At 37.6% G+C, this 22902-nt stretch overlaps 1 protein-coding gene across 1 annotated transcript in view; it reads left to right on the top strand.

The window, feature by feature from the left end:
• LOC128659851 (zinc finger protein 721-like) overlaps positions 1-22902 on the top strand; it is a 193908-nt gene that overhangs the window by 152072 nt on the left and 18934 nt on the right. The window contains exon 3 of the mRNA XM_053713427.1: positions 9978-9992. Within this exon, the coding sequence (XP_053569402.1) occupies positions 9978-9992 (15 nt within the window). The remainder of the gene's footprint in view (positions 1-9977; positions 9993-22902) is intronic.

Raw genomic sequence — 22902 nt, 5'->3', positions numbered from 1 at the left:
CCTCGATTGATTGCGAAAATCAAACAGGAGAGAGCATCAGTGATTCTAATAGCGCCTGCATGGCCACGCAGGACTTGGTATGCAGATCTAGTGGACATGTCATCCTGTCCACCTTGGTCTCTACCTCTAAGACAGGACCTTCTGATACAGGGTCCATTCAAACATCAAAATCTAACTTCTCTGAAACTGACTGCTTGGAAATTGAACGCTTGATTTTATCAAAGCGTGGTTTTTCTGAGTCGGTTATTGATACCCTGATCCAGGCTAGGAAGCCTGTTACCAGAAAGATTTACCATAAAATATGGCGCAAATACCTATACTGGTGCGAATCCAAACGTTATTCCTGGAGTAAGGTTAGGATTCCTAGGATATTGTCTTTTCTACAAGAAGGTTTAGAAAAGGGTTTATCGGCTAGTTCTTTAAAGGGACAGATTTCAGCTCTGTCCATCTTGTTACACAGGCGTCTGTCAGAAAATCCAGACGTCCAGGCCTTTTGTCAGGCTTTAGCTAGGATCAAGCCTGTGTTTAAAGCCGTTGCTCCGCCATGGAGTTTAAACTTAGTTCTTAACGTTTTACAAGGTGTTCCATTTGAACCCCTTCATTCCATTGATATAAAATTGTTATCTTGGAAAGTTCTGTTTTTAATGGCTATTTCCTCGGCTCGAAGAGTCTCTGAGTTATCAGCATTACATTGTGATTCTCCTTATCTGATTTTTCACTCAGATAAGGTAGTTCTGCGTACTAAACCTGGGTTCTTACCTAAGGTAGTTACTAACAGGAATATCAATCAAGAGATTGTCGTTCCATCCTTGTGTCCAAATCCTTCTTCAAAGAAGGAACGTCTTCTACACAATCTGGATGTAGTTCGTGCCCTCAAGTTCTACTTACAGGCAACTAAAGATTTTCGCCAAACTTCTTCCCTGTTTGTCGTTTATTCTGGACAGAGGAGAGGTCAAAAAGCTTCTACTACCTCTCTCTCGTTTTGGCTTCGTAGCATAATACGTTTAGCCTATGAGACTGCTGGACAGCAGCCTCCTGAAAGAATTACAGCTCACTCCACTAGAGCTGTGGCTTCCACTTGGGCCTTTAAGAATGAGGCCTCTGTTGAACAGATTTGCAAGGCTGCAACTTGGTCTTCGCTTCATACTTTTTCCAAATTTTACAAATTTGACACTTTTGCTTCTTCGGAGGCTATTTTTGGGAGAAAGGTTCTTCAGGCAGTGGTTCCTTCTGTATAATGCGCCTGCCTATCCCTCCCGTCATCCGTGTACTTTTGCTTTGGTATTGGTATCCCAGAAGTAATGATGACCCGTGGACTGATCACACATAACAGAAGAAAACATAATTTATGCTTACCTGATAAATTCCTTTCTTCTGTTGTGTGATCAGTCCACGGCCCGCCCTGTTTTTAAGGCAGGTAGATATCTTTTAAATTATACTCCAGTCACCACTTCACCCTTGGTTACTCCTTTCTCGTTGATTCTTGGTCGAATGACTGGGACTGACGTAGAGGGGAGGAGCTATATCAGCTCTGCTGGGTGAATCCTCTTGCATTTCCTGTTGGGGAGGAGTTATATCCCAGAAGTAATGATGACCCGTGGACTGATCACACAACAGAAGAAAGGAATTTATCAGGTAAGCATAAATTATGTTACGCCACTGGTAGCATATTATTGTTTTAAGATATTTTTCTCCAATTTTAGTGTGTTACTTTCAATAAAAGTGTGGGCTTTTCATTAAATAGTCTAATTATGCAACAACAAAAATTGAAAATAATTTGAAAAAATACATTTTCGGTATCGGTTTCAGTTTTCAACCAAGTGCATCCCAGATTTTCAGGTTCGATTTCAGTCCACAATTTCCATTTCGGTGCATCACTAATTGTATTGTTAGTTTGCATCTGTTGATTTTGTTATTATATACTTTATGAACATTTTAAATGGGCTGAGCTTGATGAGAAATCATATCTTATTATGTTATCAATATATGTAAACACAAAGGCTTCCTTTTCTTATCTCTATCCTAGAAAACAATTAAAAGTTAACATTTTAGAGCCTGTCTCTCCGAATCCCCCCTCTTGCAGTGTGATTTAAGACAACTCACTACTGACCAAGAAAATTTAAAGGACTGGGGGTGGAGCACATGAAAATACAAAATGTAGAGTCTTTTAAGCATTGTACAAATTGGTCACAACGAAGGGTACCTATCCGGTACAGAAAGACTACAGATACAGTGTAGTTTGTTATAGAGACAAGAGGTAGCAAAAAGGAATATGAAGATATTGAGCATTATTATGAAAGTGGGAACCAAGTAAACACATAAGACACAGTGTTACAGCAGCACTTGCAAAAGGATACAATTGAGATTCATAAAACATAGTATTACAAGAGTACTTGCCTTGTGTCTTGCCCCTTGCCCAATCCTTGTATAATTCTTAAAAATTATTGCCTCACTTATAAAATGTTCACTTTGAAAATGTGAACATATGCTATTGTTAAAAAGTACACAGCCCTGTAAGCAGTGCACATCCCCTAACTAGTCTGAAATATATACAGGTAGGGCAGTCAGCTGAGTCCACAAAATGTACTTAATTGCTAATCAAAGACAGTTGGTAAGGCCAATTGGAATGTTAGAGTCTGGTCAGGGTGAGATGAGTTAAGTAAAGAGACAATAAAATTTGCAGGGGGTTAAAACTGTGACATAAGAAAACTATACATTTTAGAGTTATAGCAAGTATTGATAAGTAGTGAGCATCACATGGCAATTAACTAGACATTAGAATTGAGACATTGGGAAAAATCATTACAAAAAATGCAGGACTTAATTTTAACAGCCTAAATTCAATTGCTCAATATATATATATATACACACACAGAGAGACTTGGTGTAAAATGACAGAAAAGCAGGGAATAGCAAGATTTCTGTGCAGGGCCTTAATTCACGTAACAGAAAGCAGAAGAGACAGTAGGTTAACTCAGCATTCCTTAGCAGATGTCAGTAGGCAGTTTGATAGTTAGTAACCAGCAGTGTGGAGAGTATTGAGTGTAATTCTTGTATAAATCTTAAAAATGATTGCCTCACTTATAAAATGTTCACTTTGAATATACTGTATGTGTGAATATACTGTATGTCTGTAAGTATGTGTGACTGTACTGTATGTGTGACTGTACTGAATGTGTGACTGTACTGAATGTGTGACTGTACTGAATGTGTGTAAGTATGTATGACTGTACTGTATGTGTTACTGTACTGTATGTCTGTAAGTATGTGTGACTGTACTGTATGTGTGACTTTACTGTATGTGTGACTGTACTGAATGTGTGACTGTACTGAATGTGTGAATGTACTGAATGTGTGTAAGTATGTGTGACTGTAATGTATGTGTGTATGTACTGAATGTGTGTAAGTATGTGTGAATGTACTGTATGTGTGAATGTACTGTATGTGTGTAAGTATGTGTGTATATACTGTATGTGTGTAAGTATGTGTGAATGTACTGTATGTGTGTAAGTATGTGTGACTGTACTGTATGTGTGTAAGTATGTGTGACTGTAATGTATGTGTATATATACTGTATGTGTGACTGTAATGTATGTGTGTATGTACTGAATGTGTGTAAGTATGTGTGAATGTACTGTATGTGTGTAAGTATGTGTGTATATACTGTATGTGTGTAAGTATGTGTGAATGTACTGTGTGTGTGTAAGTATGTGTGACTGTACTGTATGTGTGTAAGTATGTGTGACTGTAATGTATGTGTATATATACTGTATGTGTGTAAGTATGTGTGACTGTAATGTATGTGTGTATATACTGTATGTGTGTAAGTATGTGTGAATGTACTGTATGTGTGTAAGTATGTGTGACTGTACTGTATGTGTGTAAGTATGTGTGACTGTACTGTATGTGTGACTGTATTGTATGTGTGAATGTACTGTATGTGTGAATATACTGTATGTGTGTAAGTATGTGTGACTGTACTGTATGTGTGAATATACTGTATGTGTGTAAGTATGTGTGACTGTACTGTATGTGTGAATATACTGTATGTGTGGAAGTTTGTGTGAATGTACTGTATGTGTGGAAGTTTGTGTGAATGTACTGTATGTGTGAATATACTGTATGTGTGTAAGTATGTGTGACTGTACTGTATGTGTGAATATACTGTATGTGTGTAAGTATGTGTGAATATACTGTATGTGTGAATGTACTGTATGTGTAACTGTACTATATGTGTGTATATACTGTATGTGTGTAAGTATGTGTGAATGTATTGTATGTGTGAATATACTGTATGTGTGTAAGTATGTGTGAATGTACTGTATGTGTGAATATACTGTATGTGTGTAAGTATGTGTGACTGTACTGTATGTGTGAATATACTGTATGTCTGTAAGTATGTGTGACTGTACTGTATGGGTGAATGTACTGTATGTGTGAATATACTGCATGTGTGTAAGTATGTGTGACTGTACTGTATGTGTGAATATACTGTATGTGTGTAAGTATGTGTGAATATACTGTATGTGTGAATGTACTGTATTTGTGTAAGTATGTGTGACTGTAATGTATGTGTGAATATACTGTATGTGTGTAAGTATTAGACATGTGCGGTTCGTTTCGGATTAATTCGGAAATTCGGAAAATTCGGTAAATTCGGAGATTCGGATCGATTCGGATTTCCGAATTAAAATACTTCCGAATCTACCGAATGAATCCGAAATAGCTGGCGTATCTCCGAATAAATCCGAATTAGCTCGGTAAAATTCGGCATTTCCCCATAGGAAACAATGGGAGTTTCGGCTGAAAAAAAACTAACACTGCAGCCCCATTGTTTCCTATGGGGAAACACTAAGTCTGCACCTAACACCCTAACATGTACCCCGAGTCTCTAAACACCCCTAATCTAACACTTATTAACCCCTAATCTGCCGCCCCCGCTATCGCTGACACCTGCATTATTTTATTATCCCCTAATTTGCCGACCGAATATCGCCGCCACCTACATTATAGCTATTAACCCCTAATCTGCTGTCCCTAACACCGCCGACCCCTACATTATAGTTATTAACCCCTAATCTGCCCCCCCCCAACGTCGCCGCAATCTAACTACAAGTATTAACCCCTAATCTGCCGACCCGATATCACCGCCGCCTACATTATAGCTATTAACCCCTAATCTGGTGTCCCTAACACCGCCGACCCCTACATTATAGTTATTAACCCCTAATCTGCCCCCCCCAACGTCGCCGCAATCTAACTACAAGTATTAACCCCTAATCTGCCGACCCGATATCGCCGCCGCCTACATTATAGCTATTAACCCCTAATCTGGTGTGCCTAACACCGCCGACCCCTACATTATAGTTATTAACCCCTAATCTGCCCCCCCCAACGTCGCCGCAATCTAACTACAAGTATTAACCCCTAATCTGCCAACCGCAAATCGCCGCAACTATAATAAATGTATTAACCCCTAAACCGCCGCACTCCCGCCTCGCAAACACTATAATACATTTTATTAACCCCTAATCTGCCCTCCCTAACATCGCCGCCACCTACCTACAATTATTAACCCCTAATCTCCCGCCCCCAACGTCGCTGCTACTATAATAAGGTTATTAACCCCTAAACCTAAGTCTAACCCTAACACTAACACCCCCTAACTTAAATATAATTTAAATAAAACGAAATAAGTTTACTATAGTTAAATAAATTAATCCTATTTAAAACTAAAGACTTACCTGTAAAATAAACCCTAAGATAGCTGCAATATAACTAATAGTTACATTGTAGCTATTTTAGGATTTATTTTTATTTTACAGGCAACTTTGTATTTATTTTAACTAGGTACAATAGTTATTAAATAGTTAATAACTATTTAATAACTACCTAGCTAAAATAAATACAAATTTACCTGTAAAATAAATCCTAACCTAAGTTACAATTACACCTAACACTACACTATCATTTCATTAATTAAATAAATGAATCATATTTAAAACTAAATACTTACCTGTAAAATAAACCCTAATATAGCTGCAATATAACTAATAGTTATATTGTAGCTATTTTAGCATTTATATTTATTTTACAGGCAACTTTGTATTTATTTTAACTAGGTACAATAGCTATTAAATAGTTATTGACTAATTAATAGCTACCTAGTTAAAATAATTACAAAATTACCTGTAAAATAAATCCTAACCTAAGTTACAATTAAACCTAACACTACACTATCATTAAATAAATTAACTACTGTTCCGATCAGCCAATAGAATGCGAGGTCAATCTGATTGGCTGATTGGATCAGCCAATCGGATTGAACTTGAATCTGATTGGCTGATTTAATCAGCCAATCAGATTTTTCCTACCTTAATTCCGATTGGCTGATAGAATCCTATCAGCCAATCGGAATTCAAGGGATGCCATCTTGGATGACGTCACTTAAAGGTACAGTCACTTAGTCGTCGGATCAAGAAAGAAGAGGATGCTCTGCATGGGATGTCTTCAGGATGCTGCCGCTCCGCTCCGGATGGATGAACAGAGAAGATGCCGCCTGGATCAAGACTTATGATGGATGGAAGACCTCTTCTTGCCCCGCTTGGATGAAGACTTCTGCCCGATCGGATGAAGACTTCGGCCCGCTGGGTGAAGACACGGTAGGGAGATCTTCAGGGGGGTAGTGTTAGGTTTATTTAAGGGGGGTTTGGGTTAGAGTAGGGGTATGTGGGTGGTGGGTTGTAATGTGGGGGGGGGGTATTGTGTTTTTTTTTACAGGCAAAAGAGCTGTTTTCTATGGGGCATGCCCCCGCAAAAGGCCCTTTTAAGGGCTGGTAAGGTAATAGAGCTGATTACTTTTGTAATTTAGTATAGGGTAGGGCATTTTTTTATTTTGGGGGGCTTTGTTATTTTATTAGGGGGCTTAGATTAGGTGTAATTAGTTTAAAATTCTTGTAATTTTTTTTATTTTTTGTAATTTAGTGTTTGTTTTTTTGTACTTTAGTTTAGTTTATTTCATTGTATTTAATTGTAGGTACTTGTAGTTAATTTATTTAATGATAGCGTAGTGTTAGGTTTAATTGTAACTAAGGTTAGGATTTATTTTACAGGTAATTTTGTAATTATTTTAACTAGGTAGCTATTAAACAGTAAATATCTATTTAATAGCTATTGTACCTAGTTAAAATAAATACAAAGTTGCCTGTAAAATAAATATAAATGCTAAAATAGCTACAATATTACCATTAGTTATATTGTAGCTATATTAGGGTTTATTTTACAGGTAAGTCTTTAGTTTTATATAGGATTAATTTATTTAGTTAATTTAATGACAGTGTAGTGTTAGGTGTAATTGTAACTTAGGTTAGGATTTATTTTACAGGTAAATTTGTATTTATTTTAGCTAGGTAGTTATTAAATAGTTATTAACTATTTAATAGCTATTGTACCTAGTTAAAGTAAATACAAAGTTGCCTGTAAAATAAATATAAATCCTAAAATAGCTACAATGTAACTATTAGTTATATTGTAGCTATAATAATAGCTAGTAGGGGGCTTAGATTAGGTGTAATTAGTTTAAAATTATTGTAATATTTTATTATTTTTGGTAATTTAGTGTTTGTTTGTTTTTTTGTACTTTTCTGATGGATGGAAGACCTCTTCTTGCCCCGCTTGGATGAAGACTTCTGCCGGTCTGGATGTCCTCTTCTGACCCATCGGATGAAGACTTCGGCCCGGCTTCGTGAACACGACTCAAGGTAGGGAGATCTTCAGGGGGGTAGTGTTAGGTTTATTTAAGGGGGGTTTGGGTTAGAGTAGGTTTATTTAAGGGGGGTGTTGGGTTGTAATGTGGGGGCGGTATTGTGTTTTTTTTACAGGCAAAAGAGCTGTTTTCTTTGGGGCATGCCCCGCAAAAGGCCCTTTTAAGGGCTGGTAAGGTAATAGAGCTGTTAACTTTTGTAATTTAGTATAGGGTAGGGCATTTTTTTTATTTTGGGGGGCTTTGTTATTTTATTAGGGGGCTTAGATTAGGTGTAATTAGTTTAAAATTCTTGTAATATTTTTTTATTTTTTGTAATTTAGTGTTTGTTTTCTTTCATGTAATTAGCAAGAGTCCATGAGCTAGTGACGTATGGGATATACATTCCTACCAGGAGGGGCAAAATTTCCCAAACCTCAAAATGCCTATAAATACACCCCTCACCACACCCACAATTCAGTTTTACAAACTTTGCCTCCGATGGAGGTGGTGAAGTAAGTTTGTGCTAGATTCTACGTTGATATGCGCTCCGCAGCAAGTTGGAGCCCGGTTTTCCTCTCAGCGTGCAGTGAATGTCAGAGGGATGTGAGGAGAGTATTGCCTATTTGAATGCAGTGATCTCCTTCTACGGGGTCTATTTCATAGGTTCTCTGTTATCGGTCGTAGAGATTCATCTCTTACCTCCCTTTTCAGATCGACGATATACTCTTATATATACCATTACCTCTGCTGATTCTCGTTTCAGTACTGGTTTGGCTTTCTACAAACATGTAGATGAGTGTCCTGGGGTAAGTAAATCTTATTTTCTGTGACACTCTAAGCTATGGTTGGGCACTTTGTTTATAAAGTTCTAAATATATGTATTCAAACATTTATTTGCCTTGACTCAGAATGTTCAACTTTCCTTATTTTCACACAGTCAGTTTCATATTTGGGATAATGCATTTGATTTATTCATTTTTTCTTACCTTCAAAAATTTGACTCTTCCCTGTGGGCTGTTAGGCTCGCGGGGGCTGAAAATGCTTCATTTTATTGCGTCATTTTTGGAGCGGACTTTTTTGGCGCAAAAAAATCATTTCCGTTTCCGGCGTCATACGTGTCGCCGGAAGTTGCGTCATTTTTTTTGACGTTATTTTGCGCCAAAAATGTCGGCGTTCCGGATGTGGCGTCATTTTGGCGCCAAAAAGCATTTAGGCGCCAAATAATGTGGGCGTCTTATTGGCGCGAAAAAATATGGGCGTCGCTTTTGTCTCCACATTATTTAAGTCTCATTTTTCATTGCTTCTGGTTGCTAGAAGCTTGTTCTTTGGCATTTTTTCCCATTCCTGAAACTGTCATTTAAGGAATTTGATCAATTTTGCTTTATATATATATATGTTGTTTTTTCTCTTACATATTGCAAGATGTCTCACGTTGCATCTGAGTCAGAAGATACTACAGGAAAATCGCTGTCTAGTGCTGGATCTACCAAAGCTAAGTGTATCTGCTGTAAACTTTTGGTAGCTATTTCTCCAGCTGTTGTTTGTATTGATTGTCATGACAAACTTGTTAAAGCAGATAATATTTCCTTTAGTAAAGTACCATTGCCTGTTGCAGTTCCTTCAACATCTAAGGTGCAGAATGTTCCTGATAATATAAGAGATTTTGTTTCTGAATCCATAAAGAAGGCTATGTCTGTTATTTCTCCTTCTAGTAAACGTAAAAAATCTTTTAAAACTTCTCTCCCTACAGATGAATTTTTAAATGAACATCATCATTCTGATTCTGATGACTCTTCTGGTTCAGAGGATTCTGTCTCAGAGGTTGATGCTGATAAATCTTCATATTTATTTAAAATGGAATTTATTCGTTCTTTACTTAAAGAAGTACTAATTGCTTTAGAAATAGAGGATTCTGGTCCTCTTGATACTAATTCTAAACGTTTGGATAAGGTATTTAAAGCTCCTGTGGTTATTCCAGAAGTTTTTCCTGTTCCTAATGCTATTTCTGCAGTAATTTCCAAAGAATGGGATAAATTGGGTAATTCATTTACTCCTTCTAAACGTTTTAAGCAATTATATCCTGTGCCGTCTGACAGATTAGAATTTTGGGACAAAATCCCTAAAGTTGATGGGGCTATTTCTACCCTTGCTAAACGTACTACTATTCCTACGTCAGATGGTACTTCGTTTAAGGATCCTTTAGATAGGAAAATTGAATCCTTTCTAAGAAAAGCTTATCTGTGTTCAGGTAATCTTCTTAGACCTGCTATATCTTTGGCTGATGTTGCTGCAGCTTCAACTTTCTGGTTGGAAACTTTAGCGCAACAAGTAACACATCATGATTCTCATGATATTATTATTCTTCTACAGCATGCTAATAATTTTATCTGTGATGCCATTTTTGATATTATCAGAGTTGATGTCAGGTTTATGTCTCTAGCTATTTTAGCTAGAAGAGCTTTATGGCTTTAAACTTGGAATGCTGATATGGCTTCTAAATCAACTTTACTTTCAATTTCTTTCCAGGGTAACAAATTATTTGGTTCTCAGTTGGATTCCATTATTTCAACTGTTACTGGTGGGAAAGGAACTTTTTTACCACAGGATAAAAAATCTAAAGGTAAAAGCAGGGCTAATAATCGTTTTCGTTCCTTTCGTTTCAACAAAGAACAAAAGCCTGATCCTTCATCCTCAGGAGCAGTTTCAGTTTGGAAACCATCTCCAGTCTGGAATAAATCCAAGCCAGCTAGAAAGGCAAAGCCTGCTTCTAAGTCCACATGAAGGTGCGGCCCTCATTCCAGCTCAGCTGGTAGGGGGCAGGTTACGTTTTTTCAAGGAAATTTGGATCAATTCTGTTCACAATCTTTGGATTCAGAGCATTGTTTCAGAAGGGTACAGAATTGGTTTCAAGATGAGACCTCCTGCAAAGAGATTTTTTCTTTCCCGTGTCCCAGTAAATCCAGTAAAAGCTCAAGCATTTCTGAAATGTGTTTCAGATCTAGAGTTGACTGGAGTAATTATGCCAGTTCCAGTTCCGGAACAGGGGATGGGGTTTTATTCAAATCTCTTCATTGTACCAAAGAAGGAGAATTCCTTCAGACCAGTTCTGGATCTAAAAATATTGAATCGTTATGTAAGAATACCAACGTTCAAGATGGTAACTGTAAGGACTATCTTGCCTTTTGTTCAGCAAGGGAATTATATGTCCACAATAGATTTACAGGATGCATATCTGCATATTCCGATTCATCCAGATCATTATCAGTTCCTGAGATTCTCTTTTCTGGACAAGCATTACCAGTTTGTGGCTCTGCCGTTTGGCCTAGCTACAGCTCCAAGAATTTTTACAAAGGTTCTCGGTGCCCTTCTGTCTGTAATCAGAGAACAGGGTATTGTGGTATTTCCTTATTTGGACGATATCTTGGTACTTGCTCAGTCTTTACATTTAGCAGAATTTCATACGAATCGACTTGTGTTGTTTCTTCAAGATCATGGTTGGAGGATCAATTTACCAAAAAGTTCTTTGATTCCTCAGACAAGGGTATCCTTTCTGGGTTTCCAGATGGATTCAGTGTCCATGACTCTGTCTTTAACAGACAAGAGACGTCTAAAATTGATTTCAGCTTGTCGAAACCTTCAGTCACAATCATTCCCTTCGGTAGCCTTATGCATGGAAATTCTAGGTCTTATGACTGCTGCATCGGACGCGATCCCCTTTGCTCGTTTTCACATGCGACCTCTTCAGCTCTGTATGCTGAAGCAATGGTGCAAGGATTACACGAAGATATCTCAATTAATATCTTTAAATCCGATTGTTCGACACTCTCTAACATGGTGGACAGATCACCATCGTTTAATTCAGGGGGCTTCTTTTGTGCTTCCGACCTGGACTGTAATTTCAACAGATGCAAGTCTCACAGGTTGGGGAGCTGTGTGGGGATCTCTGACGGCACAAGGAGTTTGGGAATCTCAGGAGGTGAGATTACCGATCAATATTTTGGAACTCCGTGCAATTTTCAGAGCTCTTCAGTTTTGGCCTCTTCTGAAGAGAGAATCGTTCATTTGTTTTCAGACAGACAATGTCACAACTGTGGCATACATCAATCATCAAGGAGGGACTCACAGTCCTCTGGCTATGAAAGAAGTATCTCGAATTTTGGTTTGGGCGGAATCCAGCTCCTGTCTAATCTCTGCGGTTCATATCCCAGGTATAGTCAATTGGGAAGCGGATTATCTCAGTCGCCAAACGTTGCATCCGGGCGAATGGTCTCTTCACCCAGAGGTATTTCTTCAGATTGTTCAAATGTGGGAACTTCCAGAAATAGATCTGATGGCGTCCCATCTAAACAAGAAACTTCCCAGGTATCTGTCCAGATCCCGGGATCCTCAGGCGGAGGCAGTGGATGCATTATCACTTCCTTGGAAGTATCATCCTGCCTATATCTTTCCGCCTCTAGTTCTTCTTCCAAGAGTAATCTCCAAGATTCTGAAGGAATGCTCGTTTGTTCTGCTGGTAGCTCCGGCATGGCCTCACAGGTTTTGGTATGCGGATCTTGTCCGGATGGCCTCTTGCCAACCGTGGACTCTTCCATTAAGACCAGACCTTCTGTCACAAGGTCCTTTTTTCCATCAGGATCTGAAATCCTTAAATTTAAAGGTATGGAGATTGAACGCTTGATTCTTGGTCAAAGAGGTTTCTCTGACTCTGTGATTAATACTATGTTACAGGCTCGTAAATCTGTATCTCGAGAGATATATTATAGAGTCTGGAAGACTTATATTTCTTGGTGTCTTTCTCATCATTTTTCTTGGCATTCTTTTAGAATACCGAGAATTTTACAGTTTCTTCAGGATGGTTTAGATAAGGGTTTGTCCGCAAGCTCTTTGAAAGGACAAATCTCTGCTCTTTCTGTTCTTTTTCACAGAAAGATTGCTATTCTTCCTGATATTCATTGTTTTGTACAAGCTTTGGTTCATATAAAACCTGTTATTAAGTCAATTTCTCCTCCTTGGAGTTTGAATTTGGTTCTGGGAGCTCTTCAAGCTCCTCCGTTTGAACCTATGCATTCATTGGACATTAAATTACTTTCTTGGAAAGTTTTGTTCCTTTTGGCCATCTCTTCTGCCAGAAGAGTTTCTGAATTATCTGCTCTTTCTTGTGAGTCTCCTTTTCTGATTTTTCATCAGGATAAGGCGGTGTTGCGAACTTCTTTTGAATTTTTACCTAAAGTTGTGAATTCCAACAACATTAGTAGAGAAATTGTGGTTCCTTCATTATGTCCTAATCCTAAGAATTCTAAGGAGAAATCGTTGCATTCTTTGGATGTTGTTAGAGCTTTGAAATATTATGTTGAAGCTACGAAATCTTTCCGTAAGACTTCTAGTTTATTTGTTATCTTTTCCGGTTCTAGAAAAGGCCAGAAAGCTTCTGCCATTTCTTTGGCATCTTGGTTGAAATCTTTAATTCATCTTGCCTATGTTGAGTCGGGTAAAACTCCGCCTCAGAGAATTACAGCTCATTCTACTAGGTCAGTTTCTACTTCCTGGGCGTTTAGGAATGAAGCTTCGGTTGACCAGATTTGCAAAGCAGCAACTTGGTCCTCTTTGCATACTTTTACTAAATTCTACCATTTTGATGTATTTTCTTCTTCTGAAGCAGTTTTTGGTAGAAAAGTACTTCAGGCAGCGGTTTCAGTTTGAATCTTCTGCTTATGTTTTTCGTTAAACTTTATTTTTGGGTGTGGATTATTTTCAGCAGGAATTGGCTGTCTTTATTTTATCCCTCCCTCTCTAGTGACTCTTGTGTGGAAAGATCCACATCTTGGGTAGTCATTATCCCATACGTCACTAGCTCATGGACTCTTGCTAATTACATGAAAGAAAACATAATTTATGTAAGAACTTACCTGATAAATTCATTTCTTTCATATTAGCAAGAGTCCATGAGGCCCGCCCTTTTTTTGTGGTGGTTATGATTTTGTATAAAGCACAATTGTTCCAATTCCTTATTTTATATGCTTTCGCACTTTTTTATCACCCCACTTCTTGGCTATTCGTTAAACTGAATTGTGGGTGTGGTGAGGGGTGTATTTATAGGCATTTTGAGGTTTGGGAAACTTTGCCCCTCCTGGTAGGAATGTATATCCCATACGTCACTAGCTCATGGACTCTTGCTAATATGAAAGAAATGAATTTATCAGGTAAGTTCTTACATAAATTATGTTTTTTTTGTAATTTAGTGGGGGGTTTTCGTACTTTAGTTTATTTAATTGTAGATAATTGTAGGTACTTGTAGTTAATTTATTTAATGATAGTGTAGTGTTAGGTTTAATTGTAACTTAGGTTAGGATTTATTTTACAGGTAATTTTGTAATTATTTTAACTAGGTAGCTATTAATTAGTCAATAACTATTTAATAGCTTTTGTACCTAGTTAAAATAAATACAAAGTTGCCTGTAAAATAAATATAAATGCTAAAATAGCTACAATGTAACTATTAGTTATATTGCAGCTATATTAGGGTTTATTTTACAGGTAAGTATTTAGTTTTAAATATGATTCATTTATTTAATTAATTTAATGATAGTTAAGTGTTAGGTGTAATTGTAACTTAGGTTAGGATTTATTTTACAGGTAAATTTGTATTTATTTTAGCTAGGTAGTTATTAAATAGTTATTAACTATTTAATAACTATTGTACCTAGTTAAAATAAATACAAAGTTGCCTGTAAAATAAAAATAAATCCTAAAATAGCTACAATGTAACTATTAGTTATATTGTAGCTATATTAGGGTTTATTTTACAGGTAAGTCTTTAGTTTTAAATAGGATTCATTTATTTAACTATAGTAAACTTATTTCGTTTTATTTAAATTATATTTAAGTTAGGGGGTGTTAGTGTTAGGGTTAGACTTAGGTTTAGGGGTTAATAACCTTATTATAGTAGCGGCGACGTTGGGGGCGGGAGATTAGTGGTTAATAATTGTAGGTAGGTGGCGGCGATGTTAGGGAGGGCAGATTAGGGGTTAATAAAATGTATTATAGTGTTTTCGAGGCGGGAGTGCGGCGGTTTAGGGGTTAATACATTTATTATAGTGGCAGCGATTTGCGGTCGGCAGATTAGGGGTTAATACTTGTAGTTAGATTGTGGCGACGTTGGGGGGGCAGATTAGGGGTTAATAACTATAATGTAGGGGTCGGCGGTGTTAGGGACACCAGATTAGGGGTTAATAGCTATAATGTAGGCGGCGGCGATATCGGGTCGGCAGATTAGGGGTTAATACTTGTAGTTAGATTGCGGCGACGTTGGGGGGGCAGATTAGGGGTTAATAACTATAATGTAGGGGTTGGCGGTGTTAGGGACACCAGATTAGGGGTTAATAGCTATAATGTAGGCGGCGGCGATATCGGGTCGGCAGATTAGGTGTTAATACTTGTAGTTAGATTGCGGCGACGTTGGGGGGGGCAGATTAGGGGTTAATAACTATAATGTAGGGGTCGGCGGTGTTAGGGACAGCAGATTAGGGGTTAATAGCTATAATGTAGGCGGCGGCAATATCGGGTCGGCAGATTAGGGGTTAATACTTGTAGTTAGATTGCGGCGACGTTGGGGGGGGCAGGTTAGGGGTTAATAACTATAATGTAGGGGTCGGCGGTGTTAGGGACAGCAGATTAGGGGTTAATAGCTATAATGTAGGTTGCGGCGATATCCGATCGGCAGATTAGGGGTTAAATAATGTTATTATAGGGTTTGCGATGTGGGGGGGCCTCGGTTTAGTGGTTCATAGGTAGTTTATGGGTGTTAGTGACTTAGTGTACTAAAACATACCGAATTTCGGAACCGAATAGAACCGAATTCAGCCGAATCCGAATAAATCCGAAACGAATTTATTTGGATCCGAATAAATCCGAAACGAATTTATTCAAATTTTGCCGAATCCGATTCGATCCGAAACGAAATTCGAAAAGTCCGAATCGATCCGAACCGAAAACGAACCGAATTTTTTAGCCGTGCACATGTCTAGTAAGTATGTGTGAATGTACTGTATGTGTGACTGTACTGTATGTGTGTAAGTATGCGTGACTATATTGTATGTGTGTAAGTATGTGTGACTGTACTGTATGTGTGTAAGTATGTGTGAATATACTGTATGTGTGTAAGTATGTGTGACTGTAATGTATGTGTGAATATACTGTATGTGTAAGTATGTGTGAATGTACTGTATGTGTGACTGTACTGTATGTGTGTAAGTATGCGTGACTATATTGTATGTGTGTAAGTATGTGTGACTGTACTGTATGTGTGATTGTACTGTATGTCTGTATGTGTGTAAGTATGTGTGACTGTACTGTATGTGTATAAGTATGTGTGACTGTACTGTATGTGTGTAAGCATGTGTGAATATACTGTATGTGTGAATATACTGTATGTGTGTAAGTATGTGTGAATGTACTGTATGTGTATAAGTATGTGTGACTATACTGTATGTGGGAATGTACTGTATGTGTGTAAGTATGTGTGACTGTACTGTATGTGTGAATGTACTGTATGTGTGAATATATATAATATATATATATATATATATATATATATATATATATATATATATATATATATATATATATATTATGCATTTAAAAGAATAGGCACTCACAGGAACTATAAGGTTCTGTGAATGTCTATTCTTTAACACACACACACACACACAGTATGCACTTGCTTGGCACACCCCCATCAGCAAAACTGTAGTCTTTGCTTTCAATACACCCTGCCTATGCATTTAGGTTTAACTCAACCCATCTGAGTAAATGCAAGCACTGGTGAACTACTTAGAAAGACATTAACATTTTTTTTTTATGTTACACCCTGACCAAAAATATTATGGCTAAAAAAGGCCTAAAACCTAGGGGGTGGAGTGTGGGGGGTGGGGGGGCAGCAGAATTCGGAGTGCCTAGGGCAGCACAAAACCTAAATACGCCACTGGTAGCATATTATTGTTTTAAGATATTTTTCTCCAATTTTAGTGTGTTACTTTCAATAAAAGTGTGGGCTTTTCATTAAATAGTCTAATTATGCAACAACAAAAATTGAAAATAATTTGAAAAAATACATTTTCGGTATCGGTTTCAGTTTTCAACCAAGTGCATCCCAGATTTTCAGGTTCGATTTCAGTCCACAATTTCCATTTCGGTGCATCACTAATTGTATTGTTAGTTTGCATCTGTTGATTTTGTTATTATATACTTTATGAACATTTTAAATGGGCCGAGCTTGATGAGAAATCATATCTTATTATGTTATCAATATATGTAAACACAAAGGCTTCCTTTTCTTATCTCTATCCTAGAAAACAATTAAAAGTTAACATTTTAGAGCCTGTCTCTCCGAATCCCCCCTCTTGCAGTGTGATTTAAGACAACTCACTACTGACCAAGAAAATTTAAAGGACTGGGGGTGGAGCACATGAAAAATACAAAATGTAGAGTCTTTTAAGCATTGTACAAATTGGTCACAACGAAGGGTACCTATCCGGTACAGAAAGACTACAGATACAGTGTGTAGCTTCATGCGGTCTGTAACAACAAACTATCACACGCAGTGGCATATTTAGGTATTGTGCTGCCCTAGGCACTTAGAATTCTGCCCTTCCCTGATTTAGTCCATTTTTGGCCATAATATTTTTTGCTCAGGGATTAACTTTTTTTTATTTGCATGGTATTTCTAAAGTAAATGTTAACCAGGGCTTGCAAAAAGCTTTCACACACACATACACACACAGGCACACAGAGACACATAAACACACAGACACATATACACACAGAGTTATGCACATACACATGGTAACGCACATGCAAACACTCTTACTCACACATATTAGTATCTATTGCTGCAATATACAGGGAGTGCAGAATTATTAGGCAAGTTGTATTTTTGAGGATTAATTTTATTATTGAACAACAACCATGTTCTCAATGAACCCAAAAAACTCATTAATATCAAAGCTGAATAGTTTTGGAAGTGGTTTTTAGTTTGTTTTTAGTTATAGCTATTTTAGGGGGATATCTGTGTGTGCAGGTGACTATTACTGTGCATAATTATTAGGCAACTTAACAAAAAACAAATATATACCCATTTCAATTATTTATTTTTACCAGTGAAACCAATATAACATCTCAACATTCATAAATATACATTTCTGACATTCAAAAACAAAACAAAAACAAATCAGTGACCAATATAGCCACCTTTCTTTGCAAGGACACTCAAAAGCCTGACATCCATGGATTCTGTCAGTGTTTTGATCTGTTCACCATCAACATTGCGTGCAGCAGCAACCACAGCCTCCCAGACACTGTTCAGAGAGGTGTACTGTTTTCCCTCCTTGTAAATCTCACATTTGATGATGGACCACAGGTTCTCAATGGGGTTCAGATCAGGTGAACAAGGAGGCCATGTCATTAGATTTTCTTCTTTTATACCCTTTCTTGCCAGCCACGCTGTGGAGTACTTGGACGCGTGTGATGGAGCATTGTCCTGCATGAAAATCATGTTTTTCTTGAAGGATGCAGACTTCTTCCTGTACCACTGCTTGAAGAAGGTGTCTTCCAGAAACTGGCAGTAGGACTGGGAGTTGAGCTTGACTCCATCCTTAACCTGAAAAGGCCCCACAAGCTCATCTTTGATGATACCAGCCCAAACCAGTACTCCACCTCCACCTTGCTGGCGTCTGAGTCGGACCGGAGCTCTCTGCCCTTTACCAATCCAGCCACGGGCCCATCCATCTGGCCCACCAAGACTCACTCTCATTTCATCAGTCCATAAAACCTTAGAAAAATCAGTCTTGAGATATTTCTTGGCCCAGTCTTGACGTTTCAGCTTGTGTGTCTTGTTCAGTGGTGGTCGTCTTTCAGCCTTTCTTACCTTGGCCATGTCTCTGAGTATTGCACACCTTGTGCTTTTGGGCACTCCAGTGATGTTGCAGCTCTGAAATATGGCCAAACTGGTGGCAAGTGGCATCTTGGCAGCTGCACGCTTGACTTTTCTCAGTTCATGGGCAGTTATTTTGCGCCTTGGTTTTTCCACACGCTTCTTGCGACCCTGTTGACTATTTTGAATGAAACGCTTGATTGTTCGATGATCACACTTTAGAAGCTTTGCAATTTTAAGAGTGCTGCATCCCTCTGCAAGATATCTCACTATTTTTTACTTTTCTGAGCCTGTCAAGTCCTTCTTTTGACCCATTTTGCCAAAGGAAAGGAAGTTGCCTAATAATTATGCACACCTGATATAGGGTGTTGATGTCATTAGACCACACCCCTTCTCATTACAGAGATGCACATCACCTAATATGCTTAATTGGTAGTAGGCTTTCGAGCCTATACAGATTGGAGTAAGACAACATGCATAAAGAGGATGATGTGGTCAAAATATTCATTTGCCTAATAATTCTGCACTCCCTGTACTGTGTGTGTTTGTGTGTGTGTGTATATATATATATATATATATATATATATGTATATAAACAGATTTCTTGAAACAATAATTCCCCAAACATAATACTAAGTCCTGAAACCCAACAAAACTACAAATACCTATATAGGCTTGATACAATAAAAGAACACTTTGTTTGAACTAAAGTAGTTAATAATGCAGTCATAATTAATCATCAGTCACCATGCACAACTCTATCTCACTGTAAGGACAATTATTAGAGATGGGTCAGACCTATTCCAATATATATGGATGAACTACCTATAAAATCATTATGAAATATACAAAGTTTTTTTATTACACTGGTAATATCTTATTATGCATCCTAAGGCTTCCATATCTTATTACACTGATATATATATATATATATATATATATTTGAAAGAAATGCCAGCTTGAGGGTCACGTGTATTGCTCACAAGTAATGATTGGGTCCCTTTATGAATACTGTGGTGATCCAATCAGTGCACGGTAATCTAAACTTAAATAGGACACCCAAAGAACAATTAGTAGATTATGTCCGACACACACTTATATACGGCTAATGACTCCTCATACTGTGTCACAAAAGAAAAGAGACAAACCCAGATTGCGTTCAAAAGAAAAAAGTTTATATATCTTAAATGAGATACATCTGGCAGTCTACTTTTGTTAATCACAAACGAGAACAAGAACTAAGTGCTAAATACTGGGGTACCCCAAGGGCCAATTCTTATCTGCTAATGCTTATAAATTCTGAACAATTCAAAAATGCAATTGGCATATATAGGGTATTACATAAACCACATTTTATTCTCTTGACAGGACTATAGATATTGAATAGAAATGTCCCACTCATATAGTGCAACAAATTGCCTTGAATATTACATAGTCCTGCAAACTCGTTTTCCCATACGAGAGAATAGCCAAAATTAGGGAGTCTTAAGTATAGCAGTTAGTCTCACCCAATGTTAAGTTTCCTCCTTGAAACCTTAGCTCCGGTTACTTAACCAAAAATTAAACTTGCACTCTGCATCGGATCATCGTGCTGCAGTCGGCGTCTTGCTGTCATCCTTGTTTGTTGGATACTGCACACAGACCCTCCTCCGGCTGTATTACCAGACTTGGTTGATGTCAATCACCGGATCCTCGTGCTGCAGTCGGCTCCAGACGCCGTCAACCTTGTTTATTGTGTACTGCACACTGATCCTCCGTTTGGGGTACAGAAGCGACCTTCCTCATCTGCTATTTTTTCTCACAGGTAAGTATTGCCGGGCAGCGGTTCTTGTAATCAATCTTTAGGCAAACTTATTGGCAGTGGTTTGCAACAGAGTTTCAAGTTCCAGCATCAAGGTGCTACTCCCACATCATGTTGTTAGTGGGTGTAGCCATTACATCATGCAACGTACGTTTCACCTGTTGTTTGGTATCAGGCTTTCTCAAGCGTCATAATTCTCAAAGGCAAGGGTTCTACCTTTTATTCGCTATGCAAATTATAGTGACCAATGGTGAAATAGGTAAATGCAGGCTGTCAGATGTAACAATACCAAACTCTCATATTATATATTCAGAGATTGTCACAGAGAGTGGGAATATTATTTATGTACAATATTTACAAAAAAATCACTGATTACAGATTTCTACTTATTGCTAGTTAGCTTTTCAAATCTAGTTTAAACAACTTTTAGAGTACTAAAAGGTTTACATATTATGACTAGTCTATTTCCTAGTCATTTCAGGTTATGATCACAAAGGTCTCAAATAAAACACAAATTAAAAATAATATTGGCTATATATATACAGGATAGCTAGTGATTATGTTCTAATTGCGTTTAGTCAGTGAGGAATGGTGCATAATTGATCTCCTCATTCAATCCCATTGGTTGCAATGAGTTCATGTTGAAAATCCATTTACACTCAGCTTTCAACAGGAGATTATCTACGTCACCTCCTCTAGATTTTAAATCTATTAATTCTAAACCCATCCATCTAAAACCAGCATCACTTGCCACCCCGCTTGTTTTCACTCTTTCTTTCAAGATGTCCCTACGGTGCTCCTTAACCCTTTCATGCAACTCTCTGTAGGTTTTGCCGATGTAAAATTTCGGACATGAGCAGCCAACAAGATAAATAACCCCCTCACTTTTATATGTGATATGTCCCTTTACGTGGAAAGTTTTTCCATCAGTGTTAGAGACTTTATTTCCTGTCATCATGAATTTGCAAATGATGCATTTACCACAAATGAATGACCCACTTTTATTCTTCCTTTTGCCTAACCAGTTTTGTTGTGCACTTCCTAAAGGGTTAACAAAATGACTATGGACTAGTTTGTCCTTCAACGAGGGTGCTCTACATGCAGTTAATGATGGATTATCACCCACAATTTTTCTAACTTCATTATCAATAGTTAATACATTCCAATGTTTTCTTAAAATAGATCTAATTTCCAGCCACTTATTGTTATAAGTTGAAGTAAATCTAACAATGCTCTCTTTCTGGTTACTGTTACCATATAATAGTTCTTCCCTTGATGTCTTAATAGCACGTTGATATCCTTTGTTAATACTACTTCTAGAATATCCACGTTTTTGAAATCTCATTTTTTGATCAAGAGCATGTTCATGAAATTTATCTTTAGTAGAGCAATTTCTCCTGTGCCTTAAAAATTGACATATAGGGATTGAATTAATTTGGGATAGTGGATGATGGCTACTAGCTTGTAATAATGTATTAGCTGCTGTAGGTTTCCTATAGGATTCTGTAATTAGTGTGTTATTATTTTTAGTTATTTTAAGATCAAGGAAGGTTAATTCGGTTTCGCTGTATGAATAAGTAATCTTTAAATTCCATTCATTCTGGTTTAATTTATGCATGAAATCATGTAATTGATCTGCAGTGCCTTTCCAAAGCAATAAGGCATCGTCAATATACCTTATCCAAAGATCAATTTTGTCCTCAATATCAGGAGGGATGTCTAAAATATTTTCTACTTCCCACCTGCCAAGGTAAAGACAGGCATATGAGGGGGCACAACATGCCCCCATCGCTGTTCCCAAAATTTGTCTAATATATATTATCAAATACAAAATAGTTATGGTCTAACAGGAATTTAAGTAAGGTCATAATAAAATTCGTATGGTTATTATATTTCACTCCACGTTGTGTTAGAAAATACCTTACTGCCTGAAGACCCAATTTGTGGGGGATGGAAGAATATAGAGATTCTACATCGATTGACACTAACAGTGTTGTGGAGGAGATAACTATTTTATCAAGTTTTCTGAGGACATCTCGTGTGTCTTGGACATACGAGGGAAGACTAGATAGGAAGGGTCTGAGACACCAATCAATGTATTTGCCTATATTTTCACAAAGGCCTTGTTATCGGCCTACCAGGAGGAGGGGAGATTTTCTTATGCAGCTTAGGTATTGTGTAGAAAGTTGGTACCACAGGGAAATCGGTAGTCATAAATTTAAATTCATTGATGCACCCTTCAGCCTGAGCTAATTTAAGCAGGGCATCAAGAATATTTTTATACTTATTAGTTGGATCTTTAGATAATTTCTCATATTGAGTTACAACTTCCAACTGTCTTTTACATTCCTTTACATAGTCCCTGTGGTCCAACAAAACTACATTCCCGCCCTTATCCGACGGTTTAATGACAATCATTTTGTCATTAAT

The sequence above is a fragment of the Bombina bombina genome, chromosome 5, assembly GCF_027579735.1.
Source record: "Bombina bombina isolate aBomBom1 chromosome 5, aBomBom1.pri, whole genome shotgun sequence".
Classification (NCBI taxonomy): Eukaryota; Metazoa; Chordata; class Amphibia; order Anura; family Bombinatoridae; genus Bombina; species Bombina bombina.
The sequence above is the reverse complement of the archived record's forward strand: the minus strand, read 5'-3'. Positions and strand labels throughout refer to the sequence as shown.